At 48.1% G+C, this 21,974-nt stretch overlaps 1 protein-coding gene across 1 annotated transcript in view; it reads right to left on the bottom strand.

Annotated features, from left to right (window-relative positions):
- LOC126535301 (medium-chain acyl-CoA ligase ACSF2, mitochondrial-like) overlaps positions 1 to 21,974 on the bottom strand; it is a 181,613-nt gene that overhangs the window by 75,587 nt on the left and 84,052 nt on the right. The window contains exon 6 of the mRNA XM_050182193.3: positions 15,291 to 15,409. Coding sequence (XP_050038150.1) covers positions 15,291 to 15,409 — 119 coding nt within the window. The remainder of the gene's footprint in view (positions 1 to 15,290; positions 15,410 to 21,974) is intronic.

The raw sequence follows: 21,974 nt of genomic DNA on the forward strand, positions 1-21,974 counted from the left end.
GTCTACTGCCACGTTATTTAAATCTTCGAATTTGTTTTTAAATTGATCGCATAACTAAACAATCCGCTTGATAAAGTGTCTAAGTTTGAACTTTTTTTTTTCAATGCAACAAACCGGAAAAAGAAGGGTACAGTGGCTACTAAGAAATATGATTTCTTCATTTCTTGTTCTCACAGGAGCTCCCGAGTTAAAGCTTTTTCTTGGGGGACGTGACTCGGGTAGGAGTTTAATCTCAGCCCTTAGACGAGTTATATTGCGATCCTAATTATGCGATTAGCATTATTTGTTTCTATCCATGTATCCATGTATCCATCCATGTATCCATGTATCCATCCATGTATCCATCCATGTATCCATGTATCCATCCATGTATCCATGTATCCATCCATGTATCCATGTATCCATCCATGTATCCATCCATGTATCCATGTATCCATCCATGTATCCATCCATCCATGTATCCATCCATCCATGTATCCATCCATCCATCCATGTATCCATCCATCCATCCATGTATCCATCCATCCATCCATGTATCCATCCATCCATCCATGTATCCATCCATCCATCCATGTATCCATCCATCCATCTATCCATCCATCCATGTATCCGTCCATGTATCCATCCATCTATCCGTCCATCCATGTATCCGTCCATGTATCCGTCCATGTATCCATCCATCTATCCGTCCATCCATCTATCCGTCCATCCATCTATCCGTCCGTCCGTCCGTCCGTCCGTCCGTCCGTCCGTCCGTCCGTCCGTCCGTCCGTCCGTCCGTCTGTCTGTCTGTCTGTCTGTCTGTCTGTCTGTCTGTCTGTCTGTCTGTCTGTCTGTCTGTCTGTCTGTCTGTCTGTCTGTCTGTCTGTCTGTCTGTCTGTCTGTCTGTCTGTCAGCCCTGTAGCCGAAGTTATCAAACAGTTTGTGCTATATTCTTGCGGACATGATGCCGTTGGGGTCATTCAATCATCCTAATTACAGTTTCCTTACTGTCTTAGGGCCGTCGTTTTCGCGCCATGTACGACGGTCATATGCCTTAACTTGTGTAATAGCTTAGGCCACTAGACATGAGCTTGTGGTCGTGATATCGTCCTCATTCCTGCTTTGCCATCCAAATCTCGTCATGCCGACTTCGTCACGACCATAATCATAACCCAATCATGCATCCTTTGTCCCAGTGCCGTCGTGACGCTCTCGTAGTCCTTCTATCGTCGCCACTCCAGCTTCGTAATTTCACTCTCGTCTTGCCGTCGTCATGCTATCATCGTCATACAGAGGTGCAGTTAACACAGCTGCCATTACGCAAATGTCATATATACACGCCGCCATTCCATTGTGCTCATACTGATGTCTTTCCGTCGTCGTTCCGTTGTCTTCATGCAGCCGTTGTCATGCATTCGTTGTCATAACGTCGTCGTGGCGCCGTCGGGGTCATTCCATCCTCGTAATTCTAATTTCGTGTCATCGTCATTACTCCAGCCATCGTCATAAGCCATTGTCATCACTTATGCTATCGTCATCGCTCCATCTGCCTCAGATCATGCCTTGGCCATCACACCATCGCTGTCGCCCCGTCGTCGGCATACAGGCTTCACTTACAGACCACGTCACGGCGTTGTTGTCCTACACTCGTCGTCATCCAATTGTCTTCATACTGTTGTCATGCTATCGACGTCTCTGTGTCGTTGCCGTACAGTTGTCGTTATCCCATTGTCCTTACCCTGTTTTCATACCACCGACGACATTGCGTTGCCATCACACAGCCATCGTCATACACTGGTTGTCATACCGTCGTCATGACGCCGTCGCGGTTATACTATCGTCGTCATTTAACTTCTACATTCGAGTCGCGATGCCACCTTCGTCACGCCATCCGGTCCTACAGTTGTCATACTGATGATGTCATGGCGTCGTCATCGCACTGGCATTTTGCCATCTTCCCCGTTTCACTAAATTAATTCTATTGCATTCATGCCGTAATCGTTATACCGCATTCGTTGATACTGCGTCAAGACGACGTCATCCAGCCGTCCACAAGCCTGTGGGCTTTCCCTATAGATTTAGTATGAAAGCAGGACAATACAGTATGCTTTTCCGTGCAGTACAGAAAGTTTAACCGTGCCACCAAACGGCGATGGTTATCCATTGCCGCACATCGACGACGCATTGGATCGTCTACAACATGCCAAGTTATTTTCTTCGTTGGATCTTAAATCCAGGTATTGGCAAATCGAAGCTAATGAAGAGGATTGTGAAAAACCAGCGTTTGTGATACCTGACGAGATCTATGAGTTCAAAGTTCTCCCCTTCGGTCTCTTCCGCACTTGCAAGCTTTCAGCGGATGATGGATACCATCCTTGCTGAATTCAAATGGCAAATTTGCCTTGTATAATTGTACAACGCCGTCGTTTTCTCGAGAACGTTTGACGAGCATCTCGCACGACTCAAGAGCATCTCCGCTGCCATCCGTACTGCCGACCTCAGAATCCAACCTGACAAATGCCACTTCGGTTACTAAGAGCTCAAATTTCTTGGCCAAGTAGTTGGTCCTAAGGGCATCCGAATAGACCCCGATAAGTTAGATGCCGTCGCAACATTTTCACCACCGCCCGCGCACGAGGAGGCTGTCGAACACTTCCTTGGTTTGTGTGCATAATATGGGCCCTCGTCAACGGATTCTCGAGAATCGCTGAGCCCCTGACACGGCTTACACGCGACGATGTGCCTTTCGTTTGGGCGGACAAGCAACAGCAGTCGTTCAATGAATGGCGTCAGCGTTTGTAAGCTGCTCCAATACTTGCTCAATTGGAGGAAGACGCTGACACAGAAATTCATACTGACGCCAGCACAACGGCCTCGGTGCAGTTCTGGTGCAGTTTCAAGATGGTCCGGAAAGCGTCGTTGCTTATGGAAGCCGCAGTCTCACCAATGCTGAGAACATTACTCAACCATTGAAAAAGAATATTTAGCGGGTTGTTTGGGCACTGAGTAAATTCCGACTCTACTTGTACGGTAGACCGTTTAAGGCTGTCAGCGATCACCACGCCCTGTGATGGCTTTCCAACCTCAAGGATCCTTCTGGCACACTAGCCCGTTGGAGCATGCGCTTGCGAGCATATGACATCACCATTGTCTATCGATTAGAAAGGAAGCACCGTCACGCTGACTGTCACGCGCGCAACTTTCTACGACATCATCGGACCCTGGCCATGACTTGCCACTTGTCGGCGTTATTGACGCAGTGCGCTGACCCTAAATTGCTGCCGCTGATGGAGCCCCTTCAAGGATCGGATTGCATAAACTTTATTAAAGGTCCTGCAGGACGCGCGACAGCGTGCAGTGGGCGTCTCCCACGCAGGGCCCGACAGGGAAGTGCCTGGCGGGCACTGCGCGGGCCTGATGGACCGCCCGTGGCTGATGTTGGAGTAGCGGGCTTCGTCCGAGGTAGAGTGGGGCGGAGCGTTTCTGCACTCCCAGAGCACGTGCGCGAGTGTCGCCGTGTCGCCGCAGGAGGGGTTCAGGAGTCGTCGGGGTAGACGTCCAGGTAGATAATGTGCCACGTGGCGGGGTTGGGAAGGGTATGTGTCTGTAACAAGCGTTACCACTTTCGGCCTGTTTAATTTATGGTACGGTGGCTGAAAGAGACGTCGTCCTAGGTAAAAGCGTTTAGTCATTTCGTTGTACGTTACTGGGGCGTCCCTGTTTAAGAGTTTGAGCTGCCTCGCTCGCTCGTGCGCGGCTTATGATGGTACTGTCTGTACAACAACGTCCTTTACAGGAAAAACTGCGGCAGGGGTCCAAATACGTACCTCCTTGTTGTCCTTAAGTTAGGGGGGAGGGAATTGACGAGGAGCAGCGACGTGTGTGTGCGCTAGAAGGGGAAGTAAGGGCTAGGTTGGTGCGCTTCGGCTCGTCTACCCCAGGCATAGAGGAAAAAAAAAAACAAGAGGGGACGCGGGGTGAAAACTCCAACGGGAAGTATGCCATGTTAGTGTTAATGCCGACCCTTAGGTGCCGTGAGCATAAGAAAAAAAGAATGTGAGATATTAGCGGACATTGTTTATTTTATTTTTTCCCCGCTAAAGCTAAAAGGTTTTCTGTATAAATGATCCTTTCCTTTGCGACTTATTTTTCTTGCGTTACCTAGCAACAAGGTAATGACACGCCAGATGCGCCAGATGCGCCAAATGCATGCATCATGCGCCAGAACACGCCACCGAAGGCCAGCTGTGCATGTGAAGTTCGCCTGTTGGTCGTCTGTTCGTCTGTTCTTGCATTCCTTCTTTTTTTGATGTAGCCTGGTTTCTTGGGCCCCCGGCGTATTCTTGCGTTCCTTCTGTGCTTCGACACGACACCACCGCACTATTAGACTACGGCAAAGAGAGAAATTTTGTTTGAGAGTCTGCATTGCATTTCAATCAGTTTAGGCTTACGGCACGTACCGAGACTTGTGACGCGGTTAGCGAAAAGCAGCTCGGCTGTCTTGGTGCAGTTACTTTGAGTTAATGACTCGTACTGGGAGATGTTTGCGACAATTTCTATGAGCCCCAACATTACTGTAAGTTATTTTGGCATTAGCGCAAGTTCTTAGGCCAGCTGGTGCACGATGAACTTGAAAAAATGGGGTACCAGCGAAACACAATCGACGCGCACACAAGGAAAACGCGCTAGACACGGACGGATGCTGGACTTTCAAGTGTACTTTATTGGAATTCACATTGCCGCACATAACCTCTGACGCATGTTCATCTTGAACTCCTCCCAAGACGTGTGTGCATTGATATCACTTCGAAAGGTATACTGCGACACGAAACAGCAGACGCATGCGCAACTTCTACTCCTCCCAAGACCCGTGCATCAATGTCAGTTTATCACCTTTTACCTACCCGATAGGTAAGCACGTTCCTTGTTGGTTAAACACAAAGACGTATCACCGACACAGTTTCTTTCTCACTTCCAAAGTGAAAAGTTTCTAAGACTTCCCTTTCGTACCTAGTCTTACTCCTCCCTAAAATGGCCACACGAGCACACATCCGCACACTTTTTTTTGAACTTCTTGCAGCCGCGGCAATGAACTGCCTACCTGCTTCCCTTGTCCCCGATTAAGGATGTGTTAAGTTGTTGCAAGCGCTTATTAATACACCTGCCCGTCCAGTCTATGTAGACGTTACCACAAGCCAACGGAATGCGGTAAACAACGCCAGTCTTGCACTCGATGAAGGGTATAATATGTTTAACTTTACAGGCTTCTCTCTTTGTCCGCTCGTTTCCAATCCTCGCGTACAGACTGGCCAGTTTGCAGGGTGCGGGAAATACAACGCTTACACCTTGCCTTTCGGCCACCTTCTTAATGCTGAGAGATTTCATGAATGTATGAGATTACTTGTAGTTCCCTCCTTCACTTTCATGTCGACAACTCCTGGCCTGCAAGACCTTTCACTTTCCGCAATCCGGCTTGAGCAAGAGCCGTAATGGGCAACGCTCGCCGCACCCGGCGTTGTGACGCAGTTAGCGAAAAAGAAGCTCGGCCGTGGTGGCGCAGCTAGCTTCGCGTCTACTGAATCTTGCTGGAGAACTTCGTGACGCTTTCTGCGACCCCCAACACTACAGTGACTAATGCTTCTGTCACACGAGCACGCAAAAACTCTGTTACGTAAGTAGTCTTTTGCCAGGTTGAAATACTCTTTAATGAAGTGGTGTTACGCGGCAGACACACGGTACCGATGATCTCTCTTTAGCGTTTCCTTCTAGACACGCTTTACGGAAAGCGTGGCGCTAGCGTTCGAAATAAAATCGGCCAAAATAAAGCGATGTATCTCGAAATGCAAAGTTAAAACTTATTTTATTACACTGTTTTCAAATAAATCGAATAACACCAGAAAAAGAAACGTTAATATAAACATTCATTGTAGTAATTTAGAGAGCGTCCGACCTGCTTTTCAGACCCGCTTGACCTGCTCACGAGGGTGCAGAAGAAAATTAGCATTACTAGACTTACTAAACCTTCTGCGAGACACAAAATTATTTTTACGATGGGCCTAGGCGACAGAAAAACACGCATTTGTTAGTTCTTTATTATCTGATAAGTGCCGGCGCCCACTGGTTTCTAGGCTACTCATTTTCAGCCGTAAAGGAGATCGACGAAATCCGCTTCCAGAAAAGACCGCTTCTGAAAAAGAGATCGCTCTCTGTCGTGCGTCTGCGAGCAAAACTCTTCTTCGGGAGATGTCTTTTGCTCAAGCGACTGTCGAGTGCCCGTGTGACAGCGGTATAATTTCGTTACTTTTACGGATACTTTTGAGGCACGTTCGCCGCGCCTGGTGTTGCGACACTTAGCAAAAAGCAGTTGGCCGTGGGAAAAAAGATGGTTTAGCGTGTACTGAATCTTAGTGGGACAAGTTTGTTGCGCATATTACGGACCGGCAACGCGATATGCCTCCTTTCGGAACTCACGCTTGCCGGAACGCGACGAGCGATTCCAGTCTGTAGGCATTACTCCAGATTCCCAGATCTTATTGAAAAAATTTAAGAAGTGTTTCTGCTGATGCTTGAGATAGGTGTGTCAACATTGTGTAGTGGACGCGGTCAAGACCTGTTGCTGTTTTTTTACCGGCAGAGAGAACCTGTTCAATTGCATTGTGAGGACGTTATTATAAAGTTCATTTGAAGCCCCAGTAAGGGGCAGTCTCTGCTTCTCCGCCGACTTTTTATATTTTAAGAAATCACTTGAGTAGTTTGCTGAGCTGGAGACCTTGTAAAAATGTCAGCCTAATAAGTTGGCCTGGCCCTGTAGTGTTGTGTATGATGTGTACTCTCCTTTAAACTTCCTTACCTGGTCCCACATTCGTTTGGACGTGACTGTATCATTAATTGGATACATATTTTGCCATGACGATTTATCTGCCTGTCTTCGTGCTTTGGCTTCGGCCTGTTTGAAATTTAGAATGTTGCTATAAGTGGGGTACCTCCGTAGGATTCCCCAGGTCTTATCTTGTTTCTTTTTGACTTCGGTACACTCGTTCTTCCACCAGGGATTTAGCGTTTTGTGTACACTACCGGATGACTGCGGTATTGCCTTTTCTGCTGCAGTGATTATGACCTCAGTGACTTTTATGTTTAGTTCGTCAATGACTAGTCCTTTTGAAAAGACAACTTCCAGTTTCGCGTTTTCCATAAAAACCAGTCAGTCAGCGAGCTGTAATTTCCATTGACGTGGCCTAGTGACTAAGGTTGGTGGTGATGATAAAAATTTGATGATTGCGGGCAAGTGATCACTGCCATAAGACTTGTCGAGTGTTTCCCATTTAAGATCATTAAAAAGAGATGGTGAGCAATAAGCTAAATCTAAACAAATAAAAGTGCAGGAAGTCGGTGAAAAGCATGTCGGTGCATCTGAGTTTAAAAGGAAGATATCATTTGAGAGAATAAAATCTTCCACCATTTGCCTTCTTTGGCGAGTTTTGATATTGCCCCAAAGAGTACCGTGAGCATTAAAATCCCCCACTAAAACAAATGGCTCCGGTAATTTACCTGTTAGATTTTCTAAGTGTTTAAGGGTAAAATGGGTGTGGGGTGGGATATACAGCGAGCAAATGGTGATGGTTTCCGGAGTCATAACGGTGACAGCAACGGCTTCTATGTGACTGGTAATGGGAACTTCTCTAGCTGCAATAACGCCCTGCACAACAATGGCTGCACCACTCGAAAGTCGGTTCATATGAGTACAGTCGCGCGGTACAACAGTGAAACCTTTTGAAATATATTTGTGTTTTACGCCTAGGTTTGTTTCCTGTAAGCATAAGGCCATAGGAGAGAAGTTAAATAACAGGTCTGTAATGTCACCTAAGTTATGTAAAAGACCTCTACAATTCCAGTGAATAATAAAAGCCATTATGGAATTGAAGGGTAAAAAATGGCATTAACAATTAAATAGGAGATAGGTAAGATGTTAGGCGACGTAGATTTGAAGAAGGATGATACAAAGGAGCGATAACCTTCAGGTTATCGCTGTCTTATTTTGGGTGGTGTTTGGGATTTTGTCTCTCTTACCGCGCTACAGAGAGCGCTTGTCCTTTGGTGCCAATGACACCGGGGTTTTTGTGTCGATCTCCATCGCTCTCTCTGAAGCGCTGGAGGACCGAGAGTTGGGCGCTGAAACACGTGTATCGGGCTTTGGGGTTCGTTTGATCTTAGGGCCCTGCGGGACTGGAGTCTGCAGGGACTGCGAAGACAATGTAACAGCACTGGCTGCTTCCACCACGGGGACGGGAGGCGTCACTACGGGACCACTGTGCGTGGTCTCGCAGGACTCCTCAGGCCTCTGTGACGCTATTCCCACCTTCGTCACATCGGCATAACTACGTCGCGAAAGGTACGACAGTCGCTTTCTGGCTTCAAAGAACGAGATTTTTTCTTTCACAGTTAGTGCAATTACTTTTTTCTTTTTTGCTGCAAGGGCAAGACCGCGAGTAAGCGGGATGACCTCTTTTGCAGTTAACACAATGTGGTGAAGAGGCGCAATTCTCAGATTGGTGATCGTTAGAGCTGCATTTAGCACAAGTTGTTTGTCCGCGGCATGCATGTGAAGCATGTCCAAACCTTTGGCACTTGAAACATCGTCTGGGGTTCGGGATATATGGTCTCACATTGACTGTCACATAACCTGCATCGAGAGAAGTAGGCATTATGCTTGTTCCGAAGGTGAGTATAACATGTTTGGTGGGGATTTCTTGGTCATTCCTGCGGATGACAATTCTTTGGACTTTGGTAACATTTTGTTCCTGGAAACCTTACAGGAGTTCTTCATCGCTCAAGCCAATGAAATCCTCCTCTGATATCACACCCTTGCTTGTATTTAGTGTCCTGTGCTGTGAAATTGTTACTGTCGCGGTGCCAATACTGGTAAGCTCCGAGAGCTTTTGCGCTTGATCCTTGTCATTTAGTTCTAGGAGGAGGTCCCCGGTAGACATTTTTGAGGCTTTGTATGTAGGTCCGATTTTTTCTTTTAGACACTTGGCCACTAGGAATGACGAGAGCTTTCTTACTGGTACGTTGTTTTTGCTGTGCAGCACATAGAACTTGGGAAATGATGGAGCGTTGCTCCGAAAGGAGAATTGGAATGGTACTTCGATGCGGCATCTTTTCAGACGCCGATCATAGACTACATAGGCTTGCGCTGCCATAGGAAAATGTGTATGTTCGGCAACAGCGCCGACCGCCCACCACGGAGCCCAAAGAGGGGACGTGGCAGAGCTTGTATACAAGCCTGCCCGACGCCAGTCGTACGCCATCACTATAACCAAATATGGTGTACCCAAGGTAGGATAGCCACACAAGGTTAACCATTGCTGCCAAGGAGAAAGGAAATAAACAGAAGAGAGAAGAAGACAGGAAAGGCCAGAAAGTGAGAGAGAAAGACCAAGATTGGAGGAGAAAGACACAGGAAGAGGCGACTGCCGATTTCCCCCGGGTGGGTCAGTCCGGGGGTGCCGTCTGTGTGAAGCAGAGGCCAAAGAGGTGTGTTGCCTCCACCGGGGGGCCTTAAAGGTTCAAACACCCGGCATCGGCTCAACCCCCACAATCCCCCTTTCACCGGAAACGGCTAAGCCGCGCACGGTTACACGCGCTGGGGGGCCAACCCTCGTGTGCTCAGGTACGTGGTGTCGCAACACACCAAACGCCCGCTGACGCAAACGCCCCTGCGGGGAGAAGTTTGATTCAGCTATTAATTCTCGCTACAGTCAATTTGGCCGCTGGCCACATTGATAGCGTCCGCTCTTGATGAATGTCTTTCTCTATGCTCAGGTGCGGCGACTGGGCGTGGGCGCGCGCCTGCAGCCGCCTTAGAGGCAATCTGCGCTCGGTTCGAATGGTGGCCGAGCGGAGATAGCTGACGAGTTCATATGTGCTGTGTTCTGGCGGGCCTAGTTCGCGCACAAGCGTGATGCAGCATGATAATTTTCTCACTGCGGCTTGCCTTGAGCAGCTGCCTTGGGTCCTTTCTCGGGCAAGCGAAGGCGGTGGTGGTTGGGACTCTGACTATATGGCGAACATGTGCCCGGAGTGCGTCGACACCTATGCAAGTCGTTATCGGGTGGTCTCTCGCAGTGGCAATTGTTGCTAGAGTGGAAGCACATCGAGGTAGCCCCAGATATGTTCGAAAGGCTTGGCGTTGAACGCTCGGTACGACACGGATGTTAATTTTGTTAGCATTGGACAGAATTGGTGTGCAATGTCGCAAGTATCCTAGGAAGATGATCCTCTATAGTTGAAGCAGAGATGCCACTGATGTGCCCCACGTTTTACCGGCAAGAACGCAATCACTTCTGTGGTGCTCAAAAAAACCTCCTGTGTACCTTCCTGTTCCAGGAATTGCGAAGGAGGCTAGCCTGGCCACTGCGGCTCTCAAGCAGATCACACTGAAACTTTTGCATTGGTCGTATGCTAATGGAATGCACGTTTGCATGAGCAGTTTCCTCTCGGAAAGTACGACGGGCACCACTGTTATACCATCTAAATCGCTCTTCATCAAGTTTAAGATCTTCCTTCACACGTAACGACATCTACAGGTTCCAAAGTAGCCGCTCTTCTCGCTGTTGTTGAATGCATAGAAAAGGATCCGCCTAGCAAATGGGCAATACTTTGTGATTCGAAAGCAGCCCTCCAAAGCTTGCGAGGTTTACGACGTGAAAATTTGCCATTGCACTTCTGAAGGAGCACATGAAATAATCTTCCAGTGGCTGTTGGGACATTCTGGCGTCGTTGGTAATCACCTCGCCGATGACGCTGCCCGACGTGCCCAGGCTGGAGCACCGACACTCTTTATATATTTATCGAGAGTAGACGCTGCAAGAGAGCTTTGCAGTCTCGCTCGTACCATCACGTTCAGTTACTGGTATACACCACATAGCTCTAACGGTGGTGTAGACAACCCCGACCCATCACTGAAACGGAATATACCAGCAAACTTTTCACGACGTCACGCAACACTGCTGTGTCGGCTGTGGGTAGGAGTAGCAATCACTAACTCCTATAACTATCGCATTGGAATGGTGGACTCATAGATGTGCGCTAAGTGCAAGTGTGAAGAGACGAGCAGTCATATTCTGTGCCACTGCTCTCGAAGATAGTGAACAATGCCCCCGTATGGGAGCCGAAACGTCTTGGTTTCTTTTATTTTGCTGTTTTTGGTCGTACTTCGTTTTACCCTTGACAACGTCACTCTCCAGTGTGCCTTGAAAAGACTGGACAATAGGCCATTCACAGAAATGTCTTGGGAGCCTGGCCTCACAGCTCATTAGCCTAGAAAGCCATTCGAGCGCTTCTTCAGTAGCTGAAGGCAATAGACTTGAGTGCCCGACTGTAGACATTCTGAACCTGACCTAGTGCATGTGAAAATGCCATATAAACTCATGTCTTCTCTCTCCCCCTCTCTCTCACTCCCGCATACCCCTCTTCACGTGCAGGGTAGAAAACTGGACTGTCTGGTTAACCTCCCTGCCTTTCCTTCCTCCCTTATCTCCTTCCATCTCTCTCTCTCTCTGTCATGAAGCGTTATGCCCCATAAGTGAAAGGTAGTTTAATGCGGCAACTGCGAAGGCCCACACATAGGAAACCACCAACCTTGTTTTTTCGTATCACGTGATACCAGGCGCTATGCATGATAAAGGCTTGCTACAATTATTGCAATAAGTTGTAGAATGATCGTCAGCTCAGCGGGAATTATCGTGAGTGCTCAGTGGTGGTCCATTTGTGCAGACCATCTCTCGTCGAGCGGAAGAACAAGCTGCAGCTTCACACAAGTTAGAAACGCGTGATAGTCATAGAGATTAAGTTTTCAGGCGCCATGGCTCAAATGGGGTCGAGGGCTCGATACCCGTCCGCATTTCAATGTGGGCTGCACGCAAAGAATGCTCGTATAAAGTGCTTTCAGTACACTTCGAAGAACCATTGCGACGTCCCTCAAAGCCATTTATGCAATTTTGGGGCAGTAATCACCACTGTTCAAATGTTCTGAAATATTCTGCGCGCAATATAATCTAAACTGTTCAAGTTTGAAACTTGGCCGACTAGAACGGCCGGTACCACCGTATCACTGCAGTCATCCGTTAATGAGCATTCATGTAAAACATCACAACTAATTTTATGTCTGCAATGAAAGCCACCCACCTTTGTTTGGTCGCACAGCAAAGCGCAGTTTCCGCATGCTGTCATTTAACAAAAAAGTAGGTAAAGTGACGTAGTGATCGTTGCAGGAAACGTTCGCAGAGGCCAATGAAGAATCTCGTAAGGATAAGTCTTGTAATTTATCGTGTCGTTCACCTCGCAGCTGGCACCGTTAAACTTCATTCAGGTTATCGCGTGCTTCTGATAGTCGCGTGTCCTGGGGCGCTACAACGTAAAACTATTCCAAACTTTTCTATTCCAATTCTGCAATCAGCCCTCCATGATTGGTCAAAACTTTTTTCTACTGCCCCCACTTAACCTGTCTTTCACGCGACATCACAAAAACCGTGATAGCTCCCCATATGATATGACGTGTACACACTCATTATGCGTGATTTCGTCGAACAAAATAAAAACAATTTCTGATTCGACCCCTTTCCCCATTAACCCTCGGCTATGGGTCAAAAGTTTTCGGGCTGCACTGACTTCACCTGCCTGTCACACGACGCCACAAAACCGCAAAAACTCACGCGTCAAAGTGACGTGTACGCGATAAAGATGCATTAATATGCCGAACAGAACTGAATTTTCTTCTGAATAGCCGGAGGCTGCCCCGTTCCGAAAGGAATAAAAGATGGCTGCCACCAATCACTCAGGCACTGGAGACTCGCACCTGCCGGAGAGCATGGGTTATTTGCGTATAATAAAACTTCTTTCGTGGCCGTATAACGTTTTCGAGCAATTTCGGCACGTTTACGACCTCGTTCTCCCCAACTCTTCTTTGCTGTGGATCCGTTTCAGCGTCATTCTTAAGCTTCCGTTGCATGCCGCCGCGATTTTTGACGAGCCGCCGCAAGTTAAGTAAGGCAAAGCGGACCAACCGCAGACGCCAGCACCACCCTCTTAATCCGGTTATCGATTTTCAATGCACTGGCTCGGCCCTATCGAATCCCTCTCCACTTGAGCATGCTCCTCGTCTCTTGTCAGCCAATTAGGTAAGACAAGCAGCTCATTGTAGGCAATGTTATTCGTTTTTAAAGCAAACAAAAGTGACCTCCTGTAAATGAGGAGAGCGTTTGATTGGTCTGTTCAGACAACCCTGTGGATGACCGCCCGATCCTTGCGTCGGAGGTTACGCAAATTTGACGTCAGGCGATTGGAATAAAAACATATTGGAATAGTTTTACGTTGTAAGGCCCCTGCACCACACGCAGTTAACACGGCGTGATAAAGAAATTCTGGTGCTCGTCGACGTGCGTGTACTGGTGCTTGATTCGGCGAAGGGCCAAGTTCGGCAGCATCTAAGGTCCGTCATTTAGTGAAGTACTATTACTTGATATTTGTTTCAATGCGAGAAGATGGTGAAAATTACTTACTAGGTACTACGGCAGCTATATAAGGTATTACAGTGAAGGGGGGGGGGGGGGGGCAATTTTCTCCTCTCCCGGTTTTGTTGGGGTGCTGTTGGCTGCTGTTGGATCTCGGCGGATATGTTTTTGGATATATATTTGCTCCGGATGAAAGTACGTGTGAGCGGCATTTATACTCGTTGTACGCTGACAAAGTTGTACGTATAGGTGCGCCTCTGTCTGCTGCTGTAAAAAAATATATTGTTACCTAAGACATTTCATTTCGGCTCACTGGCATTTCTAAAGCTTGTCCACCTGCTAATTGACCAACTTCATAGATTGAACAAATTAGTGGGCTTACTTCATTTTACTTGATTTAGCTATTCGGTAGGTGCCTCTTGATGTGCGGCCATTCTTTCGCCAATTCACCAGACTGGTTATATGCTACTGTGTTTCAAGCTGACTGTTGCTGCTTATTTGTCCTTGTTCTGTGTTCGTAGACTTGTCATTGCCCTTCTGTTCTCGACAAAGAAGGAAGAAAAAAGTGGAGAAGGAAAGGCAGCGAGGTTAACCATTTTAGCTCAACCGCTTTGCTACCCTACATGTAGGAGCGGGATGAGGAATAGAGAGAGACAGAGAGCGTGCATAGCAATGCACCCACATCGTCAGTTACAGTCCGTCACTCTTGCGTGGTACGTGACATCACTGTCACAGCCGCTTGTCCAGGCCCGTCTCTTTCAAAAACCGAAGTATTCCCTTCGTCGCCTTCAGCTGCGATGTCTTCTGTCGACAATATGTGAAAATTGTTTCAACTGACAATGGTCTATTGTCAAGGTGCGCTAGAACGGACGCCAGGGACTGTCTCTGAATATTATATTCAGGACAGTCGCAGAGAAGGTATTCTAGCGTCTTCTCGCAAAGACAGGCATTGCAGAGAGCGTTGTCGGCCATTCCAATGCGAAATGAGTAAGATTTCGTGAATGCCACCCCCAGCCATAAGCGATAGAACAGATTGACCTCTTTTCGGTGGAGTCCAGTTGGCATACAGAGATGCATCAAAGAGGGCAGTGTTCTCGACAAGCATCATACGTCACCTTCGTCATCGCGGCATTGCTTCGTAGACTTCTCACACTTCGTCCGCCTATTCAGTTGTTTCGATTTTCAGCATAGCTTGCTAGCGCCGTAGTGCATAAAGACAAAAATTGCGTGAAAATAGGGCTTCGGCCTATGCGGTGCGTAAACCAACAGATAGCGTGCGATTTATGGTTGTCTAAGGTGAAAATAGGCACAATTGTACTCATGCCAGTTAGTTATAAAGCGTCTAATTAACCGCTTCACTGAAGCTACGCTTCACAAAAGTTGCACCCAGTGCGTTCTCATCTGCATAAATTTTTTTGTTTGCGTATTAATTGAATTATTTACATACTGTCAGTATCCGATAGCAATAGTGGAATTAGCATAAATATTGTTTAGTGTCTTTTAGAAGGCGGAAGAATCATGGGCCGCTGCGCCCAGAGGCTGGAGGTTGGTTCTAATTACTGTTTGTCTGTGACAAAAAGTAAACATAGCAGATGCTTGTGCACTATGACGAAGTCCTCACGTTAAAGTAATGATCATGCACCGAAGAAACACAGGCGGGGGCAGACAAAGTTCATTTTTAAGAGTTGGGTTAGTCCACTGGATCTTGGTGCAATAAATCAATTTCGAAAAGGCAGCGAGAGTCCCTATAATAAACTTCACAGTAAAAATTTCAGGCTTTTCGGTTTAGCTTCTTACTTTGCGCAGTTGAGCTGTCCAGGCTTAGAGTGTCTGAGTTCAGGTATGAGCGTGGAGAGCATCTCATAGTAGTTGAACACCTTGAATGGTTCTGCAATGAAGATGCCCTTGAATCCCACCTGCCGTGAAAACAAAGACAAGAAGCAGAACGAAGAGGAAAATGATTTAATGGCTCGCAGATAATGGGTGTTCTTCTAATTCGTGCGCACCAGGTCGCGCATAAGATCTCTGACACCACTGCCATCACTAATAAAGAGTTCGAATTTTAAAACTCCCCACAATAACATATCGGCGTGCGTTCAGAAAGGCAAAAATGAAAATTGATTCGGAATTCGTATTGTTTTCTCCCACAAATCACCGATGTCATAGACGTTGGTCTGTTACACAACACCAACGAAAAAGGTATACAAATGAAAAAAAAAAAATCGGAAAGCATACAAACGGGCAAACACGAAGTGCATGCCCTTTATTAGGCGGAAAGAGCAAGAGTGCAAAAATAATGCACCGCCCATAATAACTACGCATAAAAAGGCTAATTATTGTTAATGCAGGCCACTCAATTTTAATTTCTTCCCGCTGCTGCGGCATTATGAACACTGAAGTAAATAGCACTAGACAGATATTCTAATGTTAAGGGATGCCCCAGTAATAAGCAAACTCATTAAATCAGCTGCAGAACAGACAAGTGTGAGCGAATAAATTGCAAAACAATGTGCAGCAGATCCAGCAAGTTTTAATCTACAGGGTGCCCGAACTATCGTGTACCAAGATTTAAAGATATGCAGATTCCACGTAGCTCAACAGAAACAAGGCAGCGTTATTTGCCATCGCATGAAGATAGATTACGCCGGCCTTGTTCGCCAGGCTAAACCCGCCTGTTGCTACAATCCACCACCACCACCACCACCACCATAGTCAGATTAATTTTGCCATTTAGCCTAATTACACATAGTTAGCCTAAATTACTTAATCAGCTACCCAGATATTATAATTAGATGGAAACTGTCAATGAGAAACTTGGAGAGCAACATGAAAAGCTGCCGATACAGTTTTCTATTGCTCAATACGTCCTACATAAATGTGTTTTTCCGAGCGTGTAAACAAGACCGCGACTGCAAGCAAAATTGCCTCGCCACTGGCTGCTCGAGGCACTTTGAAAAAAAATTTCTTCTCCCTCGTCTACGGTCTTCCTCCTCTGGACAACAGCACACACCGATGCCCCGCTCGCGGGCCTCGAGGCGGCCTGCGCCACGGCTCGAGGTCTCACACGCCAAGCCGCCGCTTCCGCCTCCGAGAGCAGGGCATCGGATCTGCCGGATCGGGACACTACGACAGAAATGCAGCAATAAGAATCACAGTAGGCGTGGGGCAATAGCTTAACCACGTTCGGAGACCTCACCGAACACTACCGACTCGAAAGACGCACATTCCCGCCACCGAACAATAAATTAAACAAGAACGAGGCTGTAACATTACGCTTGCTCCAGACACACACCTACCCAATATCCGTCGTCTTACATCGCTACTACCCGGGTTTATATCCAACAGATGCGTGTAAAGCTTGCTGCGGCTCCCGCCCCGGCTGCGGGAGCCGCGGGGGACCTTCTCCATCGGCGTCGCCGCCGCTGGGAGGCGGCTCCCAAAAGTTCAGAGTTGGCAGACCAGCTCTGGGCCATCCGGCAAGCCGAAGATGCCGCCCGAGTCCAAGGACTTCGAGCCTCACGTGAGGCTACCACAACAAAAACTGCCCAGACCATTCTTTAATAAAGTTCCTTCTTCTTCGACCTCGTCGCTACCAACTGATGTCGTTGATGTTTACCGGCTGAAGTCATATTCCCCTTCTACCTCCTCGAGGGCATAGCAAGCACCACGACGGCGCTTCCGCCACCCGAGGGTGATGTTACGGAGCGATGCGCACATGGACGAAGGCGCTTGCACGTTGTGGGGATGCGAGACACTCACGCATCCCCTGATATGCTGTTTTCCCGCACGGCTCGCGTGGCCTGGCGCCCGCGGAGTGGTACAAGCGCGGTGCGAGAGATGGCGCGACCGCCGCGGCGGGGTTACTCGGGCGCCGAGGGACAAGGCGCGGCTTTTTCCCGGCGGGCCGGCGAACAGCGTGGACATTCCGCGCGCGCTGTGACCATGCTTCTGCGAGACCGCCTCGCGTGGCCGCCTTCGAACGCACGACCGTTGGCGTGACCGAACACGCGAACGACCAGGCGTTGGGATCCAGTATGGGGCGAACATATTCGCTCGCAATGCGGTCGCGGTAAGTCGGACTTCTAGATTTGTCACGCGCCCATCGGCATGTTTTGGGGATAGCAACTCGGCTAGCAGGCATTGATCTATGAAAGGTGCAATAAATGCCTTTGTGATTGTTTGCACTACTGTGTTGTCGTTCCTTTGTCCCAAGAGTACGGAGGAAAACCCCGTATCTCCCACATCTGGCTGCCCAACATGGACCTCTTGGGGCATCGGACGATAATTTTAAGTGTTGCTTCGTTCGAGACCTTTGTTCGAACCGAAGCGTAGGCCTAGCGTGGATTTTGATCGCTAGCGTCGGCGGCGTGCTTTCTTGAGCGAGGCGACGGTGGCTGTAGTGTGTTTGAACTTATCAACATGCTAAGCCTTTTCGCAAGTGTTTTTTTTTTTTTAATGACAGTCGTCAGTACGAGAGCCACGTGGTCTGCATCCTGGGAGAGCGAGGCTGAGCGCCCGCGGAGCAGTGGCAAGCCTGAAGCGAGTGAGTACGGAACCCTCGTGGGTGGTCCGAATTTCTTATGTAAATAGCTTCTTCTATCTCTTTGACTCGGATGAAGTCGCGGCTCTGGGAGCCGGGTGGCCGCGGGCCACGGGTGCCACGACGGGCTGACTGGTATTGCGGCCTGGCACCAGGCGCTCCGACACCGTCTGGGACGGTGGGCGCCGTCAACTCGGATGCTGTGTGCACCGAGCGGAGTAGGACCACCTCACAGAGCTAACGTCTCCTCGCGGCTCCCTGTTTTGCGCCCATTTTGGGTGTTGTTTTTGGATGCCGGTTGTTGTCAGGGTAGCGACGATTTAGGCCTAAGGCTTTACGAAGCTGCCTGTCGCACGTGGAGGGACACGACCTGGTGGACCGTGGCGTTGAGGCGTTGCAATTTGCTTCCCTCATTCTATTTAGCCTCGCACGAATTGAAATTACTCGTTCGACTCAAGGAAGCGAGCTTCGTTCACGTGAACTTAGCAACTGAGTAGCCGCCCGATCTTTTGCTAGCCGAGTGAACATCGTACCACGTGGGCGATGCGCATGCAGAATTCCTCTCTCTTGCACTACTTTAGTGTTTGCCGAGTGTGTTAAGTGTACGCAGCCTGATTGGAGTCACCCCTGGCTTGCTGTCACCTGCACATCGTCTGCGCTGCTGCCCCGGACTACGATCGAGCCACCCCGGGCGATGGTGATGCTGTGGCGAGTTCGGCGCAGCGACTTCGGCGGCCTCCTGTATCCAGCTCACAACCCTCGGCGGCGGACAAAAGAGCCGGCAGTCACCGACAGCTACGACGGCTCTTGCCAGCAGGGCGCGTCGGCGCGAGCGACGCTTGCTCGCACCGACTACTGCGTCGTCGTCTCCGGAGTCCTGGCCTGGGATCGTGCCGTCGAGTCGCAAAGCTGCTGCTGTGACCGGCGGACGCCAGCGGTGTACCCCAAGGACAGTCGGCTCGCATGTTATGGACAGCGTGCGGACATTTCCTCAGCGCGGCCACTGTTGCATGTACTATCTTGTTCGCGAAGCACGGGTTAATGTTAGACCGTGTCATATGTTTCGCCGGAATAAGAAGTGATTTAAGGTTGGGGGGATGTGGGGATGCGAGACACTCACGCATCCCCTGATATGCTGTTTTCCCGCACGGCTCGCGTGGCCTGGCGTCCGCGGAGTGGTACAGGCGCGGTGCGAGAGATGGCGCGACCGCCGCGGCGGGGTTACTCGGGCGCCGAGGGACAAGGCGCGGCTTTTTCCCGGTGGGCCGGCGAACAGCTTGGACATTCCGCGCGCGCTGCGACCATGCTTCTGCGAGACCGCCTCGCGTGGCCGCCTTCGAACGCACGACCGTTGGCGTGACCGAACACGCGAACGACCAGGCGTTGGGATCCAGCATGGGGCGAACATATTCGCTCGCAATGCGGTCGCGGTAAGTCGGACTTCTAGATTTGTCGCGCGCCCATCGGCATGTTTTGGGGATAGCAACTCGGCTAGCAGGCATTGATCTATGAAAGGTGCAATAAATGCCTTTGTGATTGTTTGCACTACTGTGTTGTCGTTCCTTTGTCCCAAGCATACGGAGGAGAACCCCGTATCTCCCACAACGTGCAGCGGATGTTCTCTTGCTCTGGCTTTCTTTGTAAATATTCTGTAATTATATCCTTCGCCTACATCCCGCCTCCGTCACAAAAATATTACACGTGCACTTTAATAATTTTTAGCCGTGATCACCGTTCACCGAACTATCACTCTGGCAGCAATACCGTTGTCGCGCAAGAGACATTTCCCACGTCAGAGACTTGCCGCATGCACTCGAGCACGTTGCAGAACCAATGCGAACGACTGCTTTGGAGTAGAGCATGAGGAATGTAAAAGAAAAACGCGAATTTAGCCACTCGAAAAGCATGGTTTACTTCTGCGAACGTCAACCACACTCTTCGTTGTCGTTCTGGCTAAGTGTTGCCTTGCTTTCAATTCTCAACTGCGTTCAAAGGACAGTTATCATGGTTCAGCTTTTTTTTTTTTAGAAGTGACTTATTTCCTTCTGAGCATGTCATATCGATGTCACAATATATGCAAAGAAAAATGCAGACATCTCTAACTTCAACTTCTATGTTGTCATAAATAGGGGGAGGGCAAAAGTTGTCGAAAGAAGAAAGCTTGTGAGGACTACCAATATCTTAACTCCTTCCACTTCAACAAAAAAAAAATTGATTTGCTAACACAAAAAAACTACAATTTTATTCCGACGTACAGGACGAGAACATAGAGCAGATGATGCGCTAGTAAATTCGTAGGAGTTTCTGCATGTTGTCATCTTAATTTACTCCTACCAGCCGCGGTGGCTTAGTGGCTATTGTCCTGTGCTGTTAAGCAAGAAGTCGCAGGATCAAATCCTGGCAGCGGAGGCCGGATTTCGATGGGGGCGAAATTCAGTAGCGCCCGTGTCCTGTTCATGGGGGCACGTTAAAGAACCCCACTTGTCAAAATTATTCCATAGTGCCCTATTAAAACGTGCCTAATAATGATCTGGTGGTTTCGGCACGTGAAATCCCAGAATAGAAGCTATATATATATATATATATATATATATATATATATATATATATATATATATATATATATATATATATATATATATATCTTGGCATCCACTTGAAACTAAGCAATTGCGCTAGCTGTCTCTCCTGAAAGAGCTCGTTGGTTGTGTGCGTTTATGATAAAATTGATATTGGATGCGGAATCATTGTCGTTAGACACAGATGATACTAGGAAGACACCTCCAATGAACGGCCTAAATTGCTGTGACAGTTTAGAAACTAATTTTCTCGTCTAGCGAGTAGCATATTGGTGCTTGAGTGAACTGGTAGAGTTCATGTCCTCTTGCATAAAAAGCAATCAGTCTTTAAAAATGTCTGGCAGAAAAAAGTGCTGAGAAACTCTAGAAATGGTAAGTAAAAGTTGGAATACTTGGTACTCATTATCAGTGAGAAAAAATATCTACAAAAAACGAAGTTGCGTAGTATAGCCTCCACAATGCTCGGATCTTATACATGTTTTCTTCTGTGTTTCGAATTTCCCCCCAGCACTAAATTTAACGATGACTGGGTTCGGGAAACGAAAAACAAGAACGCCGAAAAGACGGGGCGAGGCACAAGGTGTTCTACTTCCTGCTGCTCCTACCACAAGTAAATGTGACTACTGCTTGTACTAGCCTTCAGAATGACGATCATCGAGTGAAATTTGTAGGCATGGCACCACGCGTGTAGTTACATTAGGCCATTGACATTGCGGTGCTTCCGTAAAAATTTTTCACCACGCTGTGTACTTCTTACTCTAAGTACTAAGAAGTCTAGTTAGGGGGACGAGTTTGCACGGTCCAATATCATTGTTAGTGCTGATGTTTAGGATGACCACTAAAAATCACATTGTAGCGCATTTCGTCAACTCTTCTTTTGGCCGAGACATACTTCTTTAGCCACACGAATGAGCATGTAGCTATTGCCATATGTGCCAGTCCAGCTTTGTGCCTTAACAAAAATTGTATGTACCAACTGACCAACTGCCTACGATGCAAAACGTCCTGGTAAAATGGTTCGCAACGGTAGTATAGCAACATTTAATTCGCCGACTGATGGTCATGTTTGTCACTTGTATGGGTGCAGTTTCTGCTTTCAGCGCTTAAAATATCCGAAAAAGATTCGATCCTTCTTGGTTCTTCCATATTAAATTGTGCCGAGTTCTATATCAACCGATCAATCACATTACAGCCGGTAATATATGCATAATCTTGTACATTCGAAGTGTTTCAGCACTTGTGGACATGCTATGGACTCATGCATTATAATATGCAAAAAAAGAGAAAAACAACTTTGAAGGTGTATTGTTTATATTCTTGGAGAGGTGACTTGTAAGATTGAGAGAATTCGACTATACGGCT

Source organism: Dermacentor andersoni, chromosome 7 (assembly GCF_023375885.2).
Source record: "Dermacentor andersoni chromosome 7, qqDerAnde1_hic_scaffold, whole genome shotgun sequence".
In the NCBI taxonomy this organism is placed as follows: Eukaryota; Metazoa; Arthropoda; class Arachnida; order Ixodida; family Ixodidae; genus Dermacentor; species Dermacentor andersoni.